Consider the following 19502-nt stretch of genomic DNA (forward strand, 5'->3'; position numbering starts at 1 on the left):
CAGCAGGAGTAACATAGGGGGGCCGCTCCTGTACTATATACAGCAGGGGGAACATAGGGGGGCCGCTCCTGTACTATATACAGCAGGGGGAACATAGGGGGGCGCTCCTGTACTATATACAGCAGGGGTAACATAGGGGGGCCGCTCCTGTACTATATACAGCAGGGGGAACATAGGGGGGCGCTCCTATACTATATACAACAGGAGTAACACAGGGGGGCGCTCCTATACTATATACAACAAGAGTAACACAGGGGGGCGCTCCTGTACTATATACAGCAGGGGGAACATAGGGGGGCGCTCCTATACTATATACAACAGGAGTAACACAGGGGGGCGCTCCTATACTATATACAACAAGAGTAACACAGGGGGGCGCTCCTATACTATATACATCAGGGGTAACATAGGGGGGCCGCTCCTGTACTATATACAGCAGGGGTAACATAGGGGGGGCTCCTATACTATATACATCAGGAGTAACATAGGGGGCCGCTCCTATACTATATACAACAGGAGTAACATAGGGGGCCGCTCCTATACTATATACAACAGGAGTAACATGACTGGGAACACTCACAATCCTTTACCCGCTCACTTATCTACTAAATAACCAATACTTACAACTTCTTGTTTCTGCCAATTGTGGGGTAGGCCACAGCTTTTATTTATTAACGAATATCAAAAAACTTTATTGAAAAACTTTATAGAAAAAACCGTCCATGCTGTCCGTATGCTAAAACTTTAAAGTCCATAAACAGTCCACTGAGGACGTTTGTAAGCCCCGTTCCTTCGGCTTGCAAACCCTCCTCTACTTCCTCACAGCATGGACAAACAATCCGGGCCAAACCAGCTGTGACAACTTCCAACGATAGTCCTTCATAACCATCCCACCTCTCCCCTATCCCTCCAGGGCGGGTGGGCGGGTGTCTCTCCTCCAGTCTTCTCCCGTCTCTTCCTGTCTCACGACTGAGCTCCTTCCGCTCCCCCCCCACCCTTTCTCTTCCTGTCTAAACTCCACCCCCCTTTTGCTCGCTCTACTTAACCCCTGCTGTACCTGTTCCCAGTCATGTGCCGCATCCTTAGTTAGCTCGCGGCATTCAAGACTGGGAACACTCACAATCCTTTACCCGCTCACTTATCTACTAAATAACCAATACTTACAACTTCTTGTTTCTGCCAATTGTGGGGTAGGCCACAGCTTTTATTTATTAACGAATATCAAAAAACTTTATTGAAAACTTTATAGAAAAAACCGTCCATGCTGTCCGTATGCTAAAACTTTAAAGTCCATAAACAGTCCACTGCGGACGTTTGTAAGCCCCGTTCCTTCGGCTTGCAAACCCTCCTCTACTTCCTCACAGCATGGACAAAAAATCCGGGCCACACGGGATGTGCCGCGTTACTACGGCTCATTCCGTCCCCACCCCACCAACCCGAGCTAAAGCTTTCTCGACCCCATCCTGCAAGCCGGATAGGAACGTATCCAACCCTACCTCATTGAGGTGAACACCGTCCCTCCTCAATGCCCCCTTTTCCTTCTCTTCCAGCTCCCAATGGCGCACCGCCACCCCTCCGATAGAGTGAACAAACTGCGACATCCGCATGTTGATCAGCCTCCTGGCTCTGTCCACCGCTTCCAGGCTCCTTGCTCCATTCCAGAGCCTCCTCGCGACAATGTCAGACCACACGATGATGCATCCATTAAAACATTCCCGAAAACGCAGTAAGTCCTGTTTCATGATGACCAACAGGTCTCGTGTCTTTGCTTTCCCGAGATCATTCCCCCCGGCGTGAACCACCAACACCACTTTCCGGGGGGTACTTCTGGCTATGTCCACCACCAGCTTCCACATGTCGGGCCATTTTAGCCCCCGGACTCCGTGCCAGGTTACGGATGTTCCGGGTAGGCCTAGCTCCGATCCCAACGGGCGTACTGCTGCCCTCCTTTGTGCCCAGTGAATATAGGAATGCCCGACTATGTGTACCTTCCACGGTTCTGCTGCTGCAAATAAAAAACAAGAAAAACAAAACAAGGGCAACCAACTTGAAGGACACTGCCTCATATTTAAAGAAAAACGAGGGACCTTTAGGCCCTAACTTAAATCTCGCACCGCCAGATCGGGTCGCACATAAGACTTATATGCCTGGGACTTCCATCTCCCAAGCCGTTTTACCCCGTCTTCGTTCATTCCACCCGCATCTGCCGACGTGGCCGCACCGATTCTGAAGGAGTGGGTTCCGAATTCCTTCGGATCGAGGCCCACAGACCTCAAAGCCGATTTTAACCCCGCCGTTACCTGAAACCTGGTGAGGGGGAGGCCGGATGCGTGAACCAAAAACTGCTCCCCCGCCGGCCTTGTTGCCATGTAACTGGCTACCGTATCTACTGGGCACCAAACGGCGCCTAGCCGCGAGATCGGCACCCACTCACCTCTACCGAAAACGTCGGTTTTTGATTTTTTAATCCTGACCCGTATCCCGTCGTCTACCGGTACCACATCGTCAAACATAAGACCTCCCGGCATAAACTTGCTCTTCGGGACTAACTCGCCGATCCTGAGCGCCGCAAAAAATGCCAGCAAGAACGCCGTCCTAAACAGTAAAACCTCGTACCCGTTGCAGCACGTGACCTCCAAAGTGTCCAATAACTTGCACAACAACCGGTAAGTAATCGGGCGGCGGGCATCCGAGCCGGCCTTTTCTTTCTTCCACCCGCGCACTATCTGGCGAAAAACGAACTCTTTTGTCACGTCTCTGAACCCGTGCAACTTTAGCAAAAAAGCGACGCCCGCAAGATGCTTTTTCGCCGCATCCACCGACGCCCGTCCCGCCCGTAGGGACGCTAACATATCCAGGGTAGCTGACCGGGCCCTCTCGCCCCCAGCTACCCTGCCATCCGTACAACACAACCATTTTTTCCACACCGCATTATAGTTTTTCCAGGTTCCCACTGTCACGGATGACTCGACAAGCTTCAGCAGCTCTGTTCTGCCAGATCCCACAAGAAAAGCGGGCAGCGTACTCCCAACGCATCCGCCTGAGGGTGCCGCTCTCTGAACCGCTCCATCTGCGAACGAGAGAGCGCGTCAGCTGCCACATTTTTATATCCCGGCACATGCTTTGACCGTAAATATATATTACGCTGTAAACATCTCAAGACCACATGTCTCACGAGTGCCAACACCGGTGGGGAAGATGAAGACTGCCGATTAATAATGTGCACCACCGCAGCATTATCAGACCAAAAACACACTTTGTGATCTTGTAACTCCTCACCCCATAGTTCCACAGCCACCACCAACGGGAAAAACTCCAATAAAGTAATGTTTTGATTCCACCGCTTAGTTATCCAGGATACTGGCCATGGTTCCCTGCACCAGTGGTTCCGGAAAATAACCCCAAATCCGGTAGACCCTGCAGCGTCCGCGGACAGGCTAAGACCTGTACCCGACCACTCTTCCTTAGGGCACACCACGTGCCCATTGAACGCTTCCAAGAAGATTTTCCATGTGTGTAAATCCCCTCGAATCCCGGGCGTGACTCTAATAAAATGATGCGGCTCCTTTACACCCACCGTCGCTAGCGACAGCCTCCGTGAAAAAACGCGACCCATGGGTATCACTTTGCACGCAAAGTTCAATAAACCCAAGAGGACCTGAATTTGGCGCAGCGTAACTTTTTTACACCGTACGACATCGTTAACCGTCTGCCGGAGGCGGGCAATTTTTTCGATCGGTAATCTAAAAACCATTTCCTCGGTGTCGATCTCGATTCCTAGGAACGTTAACCTTGTCACCGGGCCCATGGTCTTTTCCTCAGACAACGGGACCCCCGCCTCCTGCATCAATGACCGAAATGTGCGTAACAAAAACTCGCAGGTGCCCGATGCCTCCGTACCGACAAACAGAAAATCGTCAAGGTAGTGCGTCACCGATGTGATGCCCGTTTCGAACCTGAGCATCCATTCCAGGAATGAACTGAAAAGCTCGAAGTAATAGCACGAAATCGAGCAGCCCATCGGCAGACACATATCATAAAAGAACTGATTATCTACCTTGCAACCCAACAAGTGGAAACACTCAGGGTGAATTGGAAGTAGCCGAAAAGCCGACTCAATGTCGGCTTTCGCTAACTGTGCCCGCTTACCCGCTGCTCTGACCAAAGCGACCGCCTGATCAAATGACGCATAAACCACCGATGCTTGTTCCTTTGTAATGCCATCATTTACCGACTCCCCTTTTGGGAAGGATAGATGATGGATCAATCGGAACTTGCCCGCCTCTTTCTTAGGGACTAGCCCCAACGGTGAGACCCGCAAGTTCGCGAACGGTGGTTCGTCGAAGGGGCCCGCCATGCGGCCCGCCGACACCTCTTTGCTGACCTTTTCTCTTACCAATACTATATTATCCAGGGCCGACTTTAAATTTGCGCACAAGGTGGAAGAAGGTTGAAATGAAAAGGGGATTAAAAAACCGTCGGTAAAACCTTGCCTAAGGATTCTTGCTTCCTCCCTCCTGTGGTATCTGTCGAGCCACTGGAAGAGGTACTTGCTTTTCACCGGGGTTCGGTGCTCCACTGGCACCGCCCCCGGTGACTGGCAGTCTCTGTTTTTTGAAGCAGCGCACCGCGGAGTGTTGTCCTCCGCAGACCGAACATTCGTGCCTAAACTTGCACGTCGCGAAAAACCGACAGTGGCCCTCATTATAGAGCCAGCATGACCCGTTTTGCCGCGGAGAGGCCGCAGGGGGCTGTTGCCCGCCCCCCGCGGCCCCCCCTTGAAAGGTAGGTTTTTGCGGGCGTTGGGCTAAAATGAGTTGCAACCATACATCGGTCGCTTTTGTCGCCCAACTCACGGCCGTACCCGACACGCGCCGACGAAAGTCCTCGTCATAGCGCCACCACGCGGTGCCTCCGTGCAACTTATATGCACTGAAAATGGTGTTAAGATAGACCAACATCTCGGGACCTTTCTTAGGGTACTGTTGGCATGTAACGTACGCCAAAACCGTAAACGCTTGAACCCAATTACAGAAAGTCTTAGCGACCTTCGATTTTTTATCCACACGATCCGACACCCTCTCTTTATCCACCGTCACATGGTCCGGAGACAACAGAGACCAAATGTCCACATAAACACCTTTCCGGATCTTATCGAGAAGATCATCCGACACACCGACCCCCAAGGGGGCAACCCCGCAGAACAACGAGTCTGCGTATCTCAACCCTTCCATCGGGTCCACTTCACCTCCGGCTGTTAAGCCACCCTCCTGCCCCACGGGTGGGCCCGCGCCCCCCGGGGATCCACAGGACACCGATAAAACCTCTTTTTTATCCATTTTACTCAAAACCGATTTTAATACTAACACCAAATCGTTTTTCTCCGCCACCTTGGCGGGATCCATTACATTTTTCCAAGCATTTAAACAGTCTGACTCACCGGCACGACCGTCCTCCGGCATCGCCAAGGGCGAGGTCCCTGCCGTCCTTCTCCCAGGGCTCCTGCCTCTGCTGCTCGATGGCTGCCGCGAACTCACATGCGGAGCGTCGTTTGTCGCATATCCTCCCGCTATCATAAGGTGGCCCCGCTCTGGCCGTCCCGGGGGTGTATCCCGCCTCCTGTGGCGTATGTTGTGCCTGTTTGTTGAAGGTGTTGGCGGAGGTTCCGCATGGCGGTAAGTATCCTGGTGGTGCCGCACACCTGGACTCCTGGATCCGTCGCCCAGAGACTCTCCGCTCGGCCTCCTTATGCTCTCGCTTGCTTGCGCTCCTACTCTCGCAAGCTCATTCTCACGCCTTTGCTGATACCTTGCCCTCCTAGCTCTCTCGCGTTGCCTACGCTTGGCACCCAAACCTTGCCTGTTGCCGCTTGCGCGACTGGCGTAGCCCTGTGAGGAATCCCCCCCACCTGACGATGTTGCCACCACGAAACGTGGGTTGACATAACAAAGTCTCTGTGAGCTAGGGGGCGCTATCGCTTGCTGCTGTGGAAGGTGATATCTGTGAGCCGCGCGACCGCTATGCTCACGGGTCTGGGTGCTGACTATGTACCCGGTGCCAGCGGGCGGGATGTAAGTTACATACCGGCTATGTCGTTGCTCATGTATAGGGTGACTCGCATAAGACCCGGCCGATGGACCCTCCGGGACAAGGGAAACAAAGGGGATCCCCGCTTCTCCTATAATCTCCCCACTTTCCCTAACTCCCTGAGCGCTCCCTGCCCTGGTGGCTGCACTGCCGGTAGAGCTGGTGGCCGGGCTGTATCCCCTATCCCTCCCCCCCCCAGGGTTATACTTCCCGGGTAATGGATTTAAGTGCCTGGCCACCTGGCCCTCTGAGGACGCTCCTCCCCCCCGGTACCTGGCGCTGCTGCCTTGCTCTGCCGCCATCTTGCCTGCCTTCCCGCCATGCGTCTGCACGTGGCACGTGCCTCCCTTGCTGCTCCATGCTGCCGGTGTCTCCTGCTGCCGTGCGCCCGACTGCGCGCTGGCTCCTGGACCCGGAGCCCCTGCTTGATGCTGCCGGTGCCCCTCTGCTGTTTTGCGGACTGCCGCCCGGCTGTTCCCGCTGCTCCTCCGCGGTCGCTCCAACCGCCGCGCGATTCGAATTTCGCGCCTCCGCCCTCGTGGCGCGTCCCGCGCCCTGCAACATCTCTCCGCTGCGGCCGCTCCTGCGGCCGACCCTCTTGGCGGCGGGGCTCGGACTGAGCCTCGCAGGGGGGTTCCGTCTTCTCTTCGGGCGGCCTCGCCCGGCATCCCCCAGCTGTTCCGCTCCCTCGGCAGCCGCCGGTAACGCTGCTGCCGGCCCGACTGGCCTTCCGGACTCCGACCCCGATCTGCAGCTTGCGAGGATCTCCTCCAGCCATTCCGCGCCGTCCGTCTGGATCGCCTCCCGAATCTGGGCTCGCAGCTCCTCCATCCTCCGATCTTGGGACTTCTGGATCGCCGGACGCGGTTGCCTTCTCCTCTTCCACGCCGCTTGCAGGTATTTCTTCGCCGCTTCTCCTCTTCTGCTGGATACTCCTTCCCTTTTCCGCACTTCTTCTCCTCTCTTCTGGAAACGCTTTTCGCCCTTTGCAATCTTCTTTCTGCTGCTGTCTCTCCTCCAGTCTTCTCCCGTCTCTTCCTGTCTCACGACTGAGCTCCTTCCGCTCCCCCCCACCCTTTCTCTTCCTGTCTAAACTCCACCCCCCTTTTGCTCGCTCTACTTAACCCCTGCTGTACCTGTTCCCAGTCATGTGCCGCATCCTTAGTTAGCTCGCGGCATTCAAAGGGGGGCGCTCCTATACTATATATAGTAGGGGGAACATAGGGGGGGCCGCTCCTATACTATATACAGCAGGGGTAACAAAGGGGGGCCGCTCCTATACTATATACAGCAGGAGTAACACAGGGGGAGGGGCTCCTATACTATATACAGCAGGGGTAACATAGGGGGGCCGCTCCTGTACTATATACAGCAGGGGTAACATAGGGGGGCCGCTCCTGTACTATATACAACAGGAGTAACACAGGGGGGCGCTCCTATACTATATACAGCAGGGGTAACATAGGGGGGCCGCTCCTATACTATATACAGCAGGGGGAACATAGGGGGCCGCTCCTATACTATATATACTAGGGGGAACATAGGGGGGCGCTCCTGTACTATATACAACAGGAGTAACACAGGGGGAGGGGCTCCTATACTATATACAGCAGGGGGAACATAGGGGGGCGCTCCTGTACTATATACAGCAGGGGTAACATAGGGGGGCCGCTCCTGTACTATATACAGCAGGGGGAACATAGGGGGGCGCTCCTATACTATATACAGCAGGGGTAACATAGGGGGGGCTCCTGTACTATATACAGCAGGAGTAACATGGGGGGGGCGCTCCTATACTATATACAGCTGGGGGAACATAGGGGGGCAGCTCCTATACTATATACAGCAGGAGTAACATAGGGGGGCCGCTCCTGTACTATATACAGCAGGGGGAACATAGGGGGGCGCTCCTATACTATATACAGCAGGGGTAACACAGGGGGGGCTCCTGTACTATATACAGCAGGAGTAACATAGGGGGGGCGCTCCTATACTATATACAGCTGGGGGAACATAGGGGGGCCGCTCCTATACTATATACAGCAGGGGGAACATAGGGGGGCGCTCCTATACTATATATACTAGGGGGAACATAGGGGGGCGCTCCTGTACTATATACAACAGGAGTAACACAGGGGGGCGCTCCTATACTATATACAACAGGAGTAACACAGGGGGGCGCTCTTATGCTATATACAGCAGGGGTAACATAGGGGGGCCGCTCCTGTACTATATACAGCAGGGGTAACATAGGGGGGCGCTCCTGTACTATATACAACAGGAGTAACACAGGGGGGCGCTCCTATACTATATACAGAAGGAGTTACATAGGGGGGCGCTCCTATACTATATACAGCAGGGGGAACATAGGGGGCCACTCCTATACTATATATACTAGGGGGAACATAGGGGGGCGCTCCTGTACTATATACAACAGGAGTAACACAGGGGGGCGCTCCTATACTATATACAGCAGGGGTAACATAGGGGGGCCGCTCCTGTACTATATACAGCAGGGGTAACATAGGGGGGCGCTCCTGTACTATATACAACAGGAGTAACACAGGGGGAGGGGCTCCTATACTATATACAGCAGGGGGAACATAGGGGGCCGCTCCTATACTATATACAACAGGAGTAACATAGGGGGGCGCTCCTATACTATATACAGCAGGGGGAACATAGGGGGGCCGCTTCTGTACAATATACAACAGGAGTAACACAGGGGGCCGCTCCTGTACTATATACAGCAGGGGGAACACAGGGGGGCGCTCCTATACTATATACAACAGGAGTAACACAGGGGGGCGCTCTTATACTATATACAGCTGGGGGAACATAGGGGGGTGCTCCTATACTATATACAGCAGGGGTAACATAGGGGGGCCGCTCCTATACTATATACAACAGGGGTAACATAGGGGGGCCGCTCCTGTACTATATACAGCAGGAGTAACATAGGGGGCCGCTCCTATACTATATACAGCAGGAGTAACATAGGGGGGCGCTCCTGTACTATATACAGCAGTAGTAACATAGGGGGGCCGCTCCTATACTATATACAGCAGGAGTAACATAGGGGGGCGCTCCTGTACTATATACAGCAGGAGTAACATAGGGGGGCGCTCCTGTACTATATACAGCAGGAGTAACATAGGGGGGCCGCTCCTATACTATATACAGCAGGAGTAACATAGGGGGGCGCTCCTGTACTATATACAACAGGGGGAACATAGGGGGGCGCTCCTATACTATATACAACAGGGGGAACATAGGGGGGCGCTCCTATACTATATATAGTAGGGGGAACATAGGGGGGCGCTCCTATACTATATACATCAGGAGTAACATAGGGGGGGCTCCTATACTATATACAACAGGAGTAACACAGGGGGGCGCTCCTATACTATATACAGCAGGGGTAACATAGGGGGGCGCTCCTATACTATATACAGCAGGAGTAACATAGGGGGGGGGGCGCTCCTGTACTATATACAGCAGGGGTAACACAGGGGGGCGCTCCTATACTATATATAGTAGGGGGAACATAGGGGGGCGCTCCTATACTATATACAGCAGGAGTAACATAGGGGGGCGCTCCTGTACTATATACAGCAGGGGTAACATAGGGGGCGCTGCTATACTATATGCAGCAGGAGTAACATAGGGGGGGCCGCTCCTATACTATATACAGCAGGGGTAACATAGGGGGGCCGCTCCTATACTATATACAGCAGGAGTAACATAGGGGGGGGGGCGCTCCTGTACTATATACAGCAGGGGTAACATAGGGGGCGCTGCTATACTATATGCAGCAGGAGTAACATAGGGGGGGCCGCTCCTATACTATATATAGTAGGGGGAACATAGGGGGGCGCTCCTGTACTATATACAGCAGGAGTAACATAGGGGGGGGGGGCGCTCCTGTACTATATACAGCAGGGGTAACATAGGGGGCGCTGCTATACTATATGCAGCAGGAGTAACGTAGGGGGGCCGCTCCTATACTGTATACAGCAGGGGTAACATAGGGGGGCCGCTCCTATACTATATATACTAGGGGGAACATAGGGGGGCGCTCCTATTCTATATACAGCAGGGGGAACATAGGGGGGGGGCGCTTCTGTACTATATACAGCAGGGGTAACATAGGGGGGCCGCTCCTGTACTATATACAGCAGGAGTAACATAGGGGGGCGCTCCTATACTATATACAGCAGGAGTAACATAGGGGGGTGCTCCTGTACTATATACAGCAGGAGTAACATAGGGGGCGCTCCTATACTATATACTGCAGGGGGAACATAGGGGGGCGCTCCTATACTATATGCAGCAGGAGTAACATAGGGGGGCGCTCCTGTACTATATACAGCAGGAGTAACATAGGGGGGCGCTCCTGTACTATATACAGCAGGAGTAACATAGGGGGGGCTCCTGTACTATATACAGCAGGAGTAACATAGGGGGGGCGCTCCTATACTATATGCAGCAGGAGTAACATAGGGGGGGCTCCTGTACTATATACAGCAGGGGTAACATAGGGGGGGCTCCTGTACTATATACAGCAGGGGGAACATAGGTGGGGGCTCCTATACTATATACAGCAGGGGTAACATAGGGGGGCCGCTGCCATACTATATACAGCAGGGGGAACATAGGTGGGGGCTCCTATACTATATACAGCAGGGGTAACATAGGGGGGCCGCTGCCATACTATATACAGCAGGGGTAACATAGGGGGGCCGCTGCCATACTATATACAGCAGGGGTAACATAGGGGGGCCGCTCCTATACTATATACAGCAGGAGTAACATAGGGGGGCCGCTCCTATGCTATATACAGCAGGAGTAACACAGGGAGGCCGCTGCCATACTATATACAGCAGGGGTAACATAGGGGGGGCTCCTATACTATATACAGCAGGGGTAACATAGGGGGGCCGCTCCTGTACTATATACAGCAGGAGTAACATAGGGGGCCGCTCCTATACTATATACAGCAGGGGTAACATAGGGGGGCGCTCCTGTACTATATACAGCAGGAGTAACATAGGGGGGCCGCTCCTATACTATATACAGCAGGGGTAACATAGGGGGGCGCTCCTGTACTATATACAGCAGGAGTAACATAGGGGGGCCGCTCCTGTACTATATACAGCAGGAGTAACATAGGGGGGGGGGCGCTCCTGTACTATATACAGCTGGGGTAACATAGGGGGGCCGCTCCTGTACTATATACAGCAGGGGGAACATAGGGGGGCGCTCCTATACTATATACAGCAGGAGTAACATAGGGGGGCGCTCCTATACTATATACAGCAGGAGTAACATAGGGGGGCGCTCCTATACTATATACAGCAGGGGTAACATAGGGGGGGCGCTCCTATACTATATACAACAGGAGTAACACAGGGGGGGCGCTCCTGTACTATATACAGCAGGGGTAACATAGGGGGGCGCTCCTATACTATATACAGCAGGAGTAACATAGGGGGCCGCTCCTATACTATATACAGCAGGGGTAACATAGGGGGGCGCTCCTATACTATATACAGCAGGAGTAACATAGGGGGCCGCTCCTATACTATATACAGCAGGGGTAACATAGGGGGGCGCTCCTATACTATATACAGCAGGGGTAACATAGGGGGGCGCTCCTGTACTATATACAACAGGAGTAACATAGGGGGGGGGGGCGCTCCTGTACTATATACAGCAGGGGTAACATAGGGGGGCGCTCCTGTACTATATACAGCAGGAGTAACATAGGGGGGCGCTCCTATACTATATACAGCAGGAGTAACATAGGGGGGCGCTCCTGTACTATATACAACAGGAGTAACATAGGGGGGGGGCGCTCCTGTACTATATACAGCAGGGGTAACATAGGGGGGCGCTCCTATACTATATACAGCAGGAGTAACATAGGGGGGCCGCTCCTATACTATATACAGCAGGAGTAACATAGGGGGGGCTCCTATACTATATACAGCAGGGGTAACATAGGGGGGCCGCTCCTGTACTATATACAGCAGGGGGAACATAGGGGGGCCGCTCCTGTACTATATACAACAGGAGTAACATAGGGGGGGCTCCTATACTATATACAGCAGGAGTAACACAGGGGGGCCGCTCCTATACTATATACAGCAGGGGTAACATAGGGGGGCGCTCCTGTACTATATACAGCAGGGGTAACATAGGGGGGGCTCCTGTACTATATACAGCAGGAGTAACATAGGGGGGGCGCTCCTATACTATATACAGCTGGGGGAACATAGGGGGGCGCTCCTATACTATATACAGCAGGGGGAACATAGGGGGGCGCTCCTATACTATATATACTAGGGGGAACATAGGGGGGCGCTCCTGTACTATATACAACAGGAGTAACACAGGGGGGCGCTCCTATACTATATACAACAGGAGTAACACAGGGGGGCGCTCTTATGCTATATACAGCAGGGGTAACATAGGGGGGCCGCTCCTGTACTATATACAGCAGGGGTAACATAGGGGGGCGCTCCTGTACTATATACAACAGGAGTAACACAGGGGGGCGCTCCTATACTATATACAGAAGGAGTTACATAGGGGGGCGCTCCTATACTATATACAGCAGGGGGAACATAGGGGGGCGCTCCTATACTATATATACTAGGGGGAACATAGGGGGGCGCTCCTGTACTATATACAACAGGAGTAACACAGGGGGGCGCTCCTATACTATATACAGCAGGGGTAACATAGGGGGGCCGCTCCTGTACTATATACAGCAGGGGTAACATAGGGGGCCGCTCCTATACTATATACAACAGGAGTAACACAGGGGGAGGGGCTCCTATACTATATACAGCAGGGGGAACATAGGGGGCCGCTCCTATACTATATACAACAGGAGTAACATAGGGGGGCGCTCCTATACTATATACAGCAGGGGGAACATAGGGGGGCCGCTTCTGTACAATATACAACAGGAGTAACACAGGGGGGCGCTCCTGTACTATATACAATAGGAGTAACACAGGGGGCCGCTCCTGTACTATATACAGCAGGGGGAACACAGGGGGGCGCTCCTATACTATATACAACAGGAGTAACACAGGGGGGCGCTCTTATACTATATACAGCTGGGGGAACATAGGGGGGCCGCTCCTGTACTATATACAGCAGGAGTAACATAGAGGGGCGCTTCTGTACTATATACAGCAGGGGGAACATAGGGGGGCGCTCCTGTACTATATACAGCAGGGGTAACATAGGGGGGCGCTCCTATACTATATACAGCTGGGGGAACATAGGGGGGTGCTCCTATACTATATACAGCTGGGGGAACACAGGGGGGCGCTCCTGTACTATATACAGCAGGGGGAACATAGGGGGGCGCTCCTATACTATATACAGCTGGGGGAACACAGGGGGGCGCTCCTGTACTATATACAGCAGGAGTAACATAGGGGGGCGCTCCAGTACTATATAAAGCAGGGGGAACATAGGGGGGCCGCTCCTATACTATATACAGCAGGAGTAACATAGGGGGGCCGCTCCTATACTATATACAGCAGGAGTAACATAGGGGGGCGCTCCTATACTATATACAGCAGGGGTAACATAGGGGGGCCGCTCCTATACTATATACTGCAGGGGGAACATAGGGGGGCGCTCCTATACTATATGCAGCAGGAGTAACATAGGGGGGCGCTCCTGTACTATATACAGCAGGAGTAACATAGGGGGGCGCTCCTGTACTATATACAGCAGGAGTAACATAGGGGGGGCTCCTGTACTATATACAGCAGGAGTAACATAGGGGGGGCGCTCCTATACTATATGCAGCAGGAGTAACATAGGGGGGGCTCCTGTACTATATACAGCAGGGGTAACATAGGGGGGGCTCCTGTACTATATACAGCAGGGGGAACATAGGTGGGGGCTCCTATACTATATACAGCAGGGGTAACATAGGGGGGCCGCTGCCATACTATATACAGCAGGGGGAACATAGGTGGGGGCTCCTATACTATATACAGCAGGGGTAACATAGGGGGGCCGCTGCCATACTATATACAGCAGGGGTAACATAGGGGGGCCGCTGCCATACTATATACAGCAGGGGTAACATAGGGGGGCCGCTCCTATACTATATACAGCAGGAGTAACATAGGGGGGCCGCTCCTATGCTATATACAGCAGGAGTAACACAGGGAGGCCGCTGCCATACTATATACAGCAGGGGTAACATAGGGGGGGCTCCTATACTATATACAGCAGGGGTAACATAGGGGGGCCGCTCCTGTACTATATACAGCAGGAGTAACATAGGGGGCCGCTCCTATACTATATACAGCAGGGGTAACATAGGGGGGCGCTCCTGTACTATATACAGCAGGAGTAACATAGGGGGGCGCTCCTGTACTATATACAGCAGGAGTAACATAGGGGGGCCGCTCCTATACTATATACAGCAGGGGTAACATAGGGGGGCGCTCCTGTACTATATACAGCAGGAGTAACATAGGGGGGCCGCTCCTGTACTATATACAGCAGGAGTAACATAGGGGGGGGGGCGCTCCTGTACTATATACAGCTGGGGTAACATAGGGGGGCGCTCCTATACTATATACAGCAGGAGTAACATAGGGGGGCGCTCCTGTACTATATACAGCAGGGGTAACATAGGGGGGGCTCCTATACTATATACAGCAGGGGGAACATAGGGGGGCCGCTCCTGTACTATATACAGCAGGAGTAACATAGGGGGGGGGGCGCTCCTGTACTATATACAGCAGGGGGAACATAGGGGGGCGCTCCTATACTATATACAGCAGGAGTAACATAGGGGGGCGCTCCTATACTATATACAGCAGGAGTAACATAGGGGGGCGCTCCTATACTATATACAGCAGGGGTAACATAGGGGGGGCGCTCCTATACTATATACAACAGGAGTAACACAGGGGGGGCGCTCCTGTACTATATACAGCAGGGGTAACATAGGGGGGCGCTCCTATACTATATACAGCAGGAGTAACATAGGGGGCCGCTCCTATACTATATACAGCAGGGGTAACATAGGGGGGCGCTCCTGTACTATATACAACAGGAGTAACATAGGGGGGGGGGCGCTCCTGTACTATATACAGCAGGGGTAACATAGGGGGGCGCTCCTGTACTATATACAGCAGGAGTAACATAGGGGGGCGCTCCTATACTATATACAGCAGGAGTAACATAGGGGGGCGCTCCTGTACTATATACAACAGGAGTAACATAGGGGGGGGGCGCTCCTGTACTATATACAGCAGGGGTAACATAGGGGGGCGCTCCTATACTATATACAGCAGGAGTAACATAGGGGGGCCGCTCCTATACTATATACAGCAGGAGTAACATAGGGGGGGCTCCTATACTATATACAGCAGGGGTAACATAGGGGGGCCGCTCCTGTACTATATACAGCAGGGGGAACATAGGGGGGCCGCTCCTGTACTATATACAACAGGAGTAACATAGGGGGGCGCTCCTGTACTATATACAGCAGGAGTAACACAGGGGGGCCGCTCCTATACTATATACAGCAGGGGTAACATAGGGGGGGCTCCTATACTATATACAGCAGGGGTAACACAGGGGGGCGCTCCTGTACTATATACAGCAGGGGTAACATAGGGGGGCGCTCCTGTACTATATACAGCAGGAGTAACATAGGGGGGCGCTCCTATACTATATACAGCAGGAGTAACATAGGGGGGCGCTCCTATACTATATACAGCAGGAGTAACATAGGGGGGCCGCTCCTGTACTATATACAGCAGGGGGAACATAGGGGGGCGCTCCTATACTATATACAGCAGGGGTAACATAGGGGGGGCTCCTGTACTATATACAGCAGGAGTAACATAGGGGGGGCGCTCCTATACTATATACAGCTGGGGGAACATAGGGGGGCGCTCCTATACTATATACAGCAGGGGGAACATAGGGGGGCGCTCCTATACTATATATACTAGGGGGAACATAGGGGGGCGCTCCTGTACTATATACAACAGGAGTAACACAGGGGGGCGCTCCTATACTATATACAACAGGAGTAACACAGGGGGGCGCTCTTATGCTATATACAGCAGGGGTAACATAGGGGGGCCGCTCCTGTACTATATACAGCAGGGGTAACATAGGGGGGCGCTCCTGTACTATATACAACAGGAGTAACACAGGGGGGCGCTCCTATACTATATACAGAAGGAGTTACATAGGGGGGCGCTCCTATACTATATACAGCAGGGGGAACATAGGGGGCCGCTCCTATACTATATATACTAGGGGGAACATAGGGGGGCGCTCCTGTACTATATACAACAGGAGTAACACAGGGGGGCGCTCCTATACTATATACAGCAGGGGTAACATAGGGGGGCCGCTCCTGTACTATATACAGCAGGGGTAACATAGGGGGGCGCTCCTGTACTATATACAACAGGAGTAACACAGGGGGAGGGGCTCCTATACTATATACAGCAGGGGGAACATAGGGGGCCGCTCCTATACTATATACAACAGGAGTAACATAGGGGGCCGCTCCTGTACTATATACAGCAGGGGTAACACAGGGGGGGGGGCGCTCCTGTACTATATACAGCAGGGGGAACATAGGGGGGCCGCTTCTGTACAATATACAACAGGAGTAACACAGGGGGGCGCTCCTGTACTATATACAATAGGAGTAACACAGGGGGCCGCTCCTGTACTATATACAGCAGGGGGAACACAGGGGGGCGCTCCTATACTATATACAACAGGAGTAACACAGGGGGGCGCTCTTATACTATATACAGCTGGGGGAACATAGGGGGGCCGCTCCTGTACTATATACAGCAGGAGTAACATAGAGGGGCGCTTCTGTACTATATACAGCAGGGGGAACATAGGGGGGCGCTCCTGTACTATATACAGCAGGGGTAACATAGGGGGGCGCTCCTATACTATATACAGCTGGGGGAACATAGGGGGGTGCTCCTATACTATATACAGCTGGGGGAACACAGGGGGGCGCTCCTGTACTATATACAGCAGGGGGAACATAGGGGGGCGCTCCTATACTATATACAGCTGGGGGAACACAGGGGGGCGCTCCTGTACTATATACAGCAGGAGTAACATAGGGGGGCGCTCCAGTACTATATAAAGCAGGGGGAACATAGGGGGGCCGCTCCTATACTATATACAGCAGGAGTAACATAGGGGGGCCGCTCCTATACTATATACAGCAGGAGTAACATAGGGGGGCGCTCCTATACTATATACAGCAGGGGTAACATAGGGGGGCCGCTCCTATACTATATACAGCAGGGGTAACATAGGGGGGCGCTCCTGTACTATATACAGCAGGAGTAACATAGGGGGGGCTCCTATACTATATACATCAGGAGTAACATAGGGGGGGCTCCTATACTATTAACAGCAGGAGTAACATAGGGGGCCGCTCCTATACTATATACAGCAGGAGTAACATAGGGGGGCGCTCCTGTACTATATACAGCAGGAGTAACATAGGGGGGCGCTCCTGTACTATATACAGCAGGAGTAACATAGGGGGGCCGCTCCTATACTATATACAGCAGGAGTAACATAGGGGGGCGCTCCTATACTATATATACTAGGGGGAACATAGGGGGGCGCTCCTGTACTATATACAACAGGGGGAACATAGGGGGGCGCTCCTATACTATATACAACAGGGGGAACATAGGGGGGCGCTCCTATACTATATATAGTAGGGGGAACATAGGGGGGCGCTCCTATACTATATACATCAGGAGTAACATAGGGGGGGCTCCTATACTATATACAACAGGAGTAACACAGGGGGGCGCTCCTATACTATATACAGCAGGGGTAACATAGGGGGGCGCTCCTATACTATATACAGCAGGAGTAACATAGGGGGGGGGGCGCTCCTGTACTATATACAGCAGGGGTAACACAGGGGGGCGCTCCTATACTATATATAGTAGGGGGAACATAGGGGGGCGCTCCTATACTATATACAGCAGGAGTAACATAGGGGGGGGGGACGCTCCTGTACTATATACAGCAGGAGTAACATAGGGGGGGGGGCGCTCCTGTACTATATACAGCAGGGGTAACATAGGGGGCGCTGCTATACTATATGCAGCAGGAGTAACATAGGGGGGGCCGCTCCTATACTATATATAGTAGGGGGAACATAGGGGGGCGCTCCTATACTATATACAGCAGGAGTAACATAGGGGGGGGGGCGCTCCTGTACTATATACAGCAGGGGTAACATAGGGGGCGCTGCTATACTATATGCAGCAGGAGTAACGTAGGGGGGCCGCTCCTATACTGTATACAGCAGGGGTAACATAGGGGGGCCGCTCCTATACTATATATACTAGGGGGAACATAGGGGGGCGCTCCTATTCTATATACAGCAGGGGGAACATAGGGGGGGGCGCTTCTGTACTATATACAGCAGGGGTAACATAGGGGGGCCGCTCCTGTACTATATACAGCAGGGGTAACATAGGGGGGCGCTCCTGTACTATATACAGCAGGAGTAACATAGGGGGGCGCTCCTATACTATATACAGCAGGAGTAACATAGGGGGGTGCTCCTGTACTATATACAGCAGGAGTAACATAGGGGGGCCGCTCCTATACTATATACAGCAGGAGTAACATAGGGGGGGGCTCCTATACTATATACTGCAGGGGGAACATAGGGGGGCGCTCCTATACTATATGCAGCAGGAGTAACATAGGGGGGCGCTCCTGTACTATATACAGCAGGAGTAACATAGGGGGGGCTCCTGTACTATATACAGCAGGAGTAACATAGGGGGGGGCGCTCCTATACTATATGCAGCAGGAGTAACATAGGGGGGGCTCCTGTACTATATACAGCAGGGGTAACATAGGGGGGGCTCCTGTACTATATACAGCAGGGGGAACATAGGGGGGGCTCCTGTACTATATACAGCAGGGGGAACATAGGGGGGGCTCCTGTACTATATACAGCAGGGGGAACATAGGTGGGGGCTCCTATACTATATACAGCAGGGGTAACATAGGGGGGCCGCTGCCATACTATATACAGCAGGGGTAACATAGGGGGGCCGCTGCCATACTATATACAGCAGGGGTAACATAGGGGGGCCGCTCCTATACTATATACAGCAGGAGTAACATAGGGGGGCCGCTCCTATGCTATATACAGCAGGAGTAACACAGGGAGGCCGCTGCCATACTATATACAGCAGGGGTAACATAGGGGGGGCTCCTATACTATATACAGCAGGGGTAACATAGGGGGGCCGCTCCTGTACTATATACAGCAGGAGTAACATAGGGGGCCGCTCCTATACTATATACAGCAGGGGTAACATAGGGGG

General features: G+C 52.9%; 2 protein-coding genes across 2 annotated transcripts in view; one reads left to right on the forward strand and one right to left on the reverse strand.

The window, feature by feature from the left end:
- Positions 1–19502, forward strand: part of LOC136572306 (pepsin A-like) — a 68216-nt gene that overhangs the window by 14319 nt on the left and 34395 nt on the right. The gene's annotated exons all lie outside the window — the stretch shown is intronic.
- On the reverse strand, positions 1315–6116 carry LOC136572307 (uncharacterized). The gene is made up of 2 exons (XM_066572780.1): positions 5441–6116; positions 1315–3070 (listed from the first exon to the last, which is right to left on the reverse strand). The coding sequence occupies exons 1-2, from the start codon at positions 5574–5576 to the stop codon at positions 2097–2099; spliced, it is 1110 nt and encodes a 369-aa protein (XP_066428877.1). The 5' UTR covers positions 5577–6116; the 3' UTR covers positions 1315–2096.

The sequence above is a fragment of the Eleutherodactylus coqui genome, chromosome 7, assembly GCF_035609145.1.
Source record: "Eleutherodactylus coqui strain aEleCoq1 chromosome 7, aEleCoq1.hap1, whole genome shotgun sequence".
NCBI classification, from domain to species: Eukaryota; Metazoa; Chordata; class Amphibia; order Anura; family Eleutherodactylidae; genus Eleutherodactylus; species Eleutherodactylus coqui.

Excerpts from the sequence above, each read along its gene's own strand:
- LOC136572307 (XM_066572780.1), bottom strand. The coding sequence starts at position 5,576 with ATGATAGCGGGAGGATATGCGACAAACGACGCTCCGCATGTGAGTTCG. Across the intron at positions 3,071-5,440 it reads GCCGGAGGACGGTCGTGCCG|ATGGAGCGGTTCAGAGAGCG; the intron begins GTGAGTCAGACT and ends TCTCGTTCGCAG.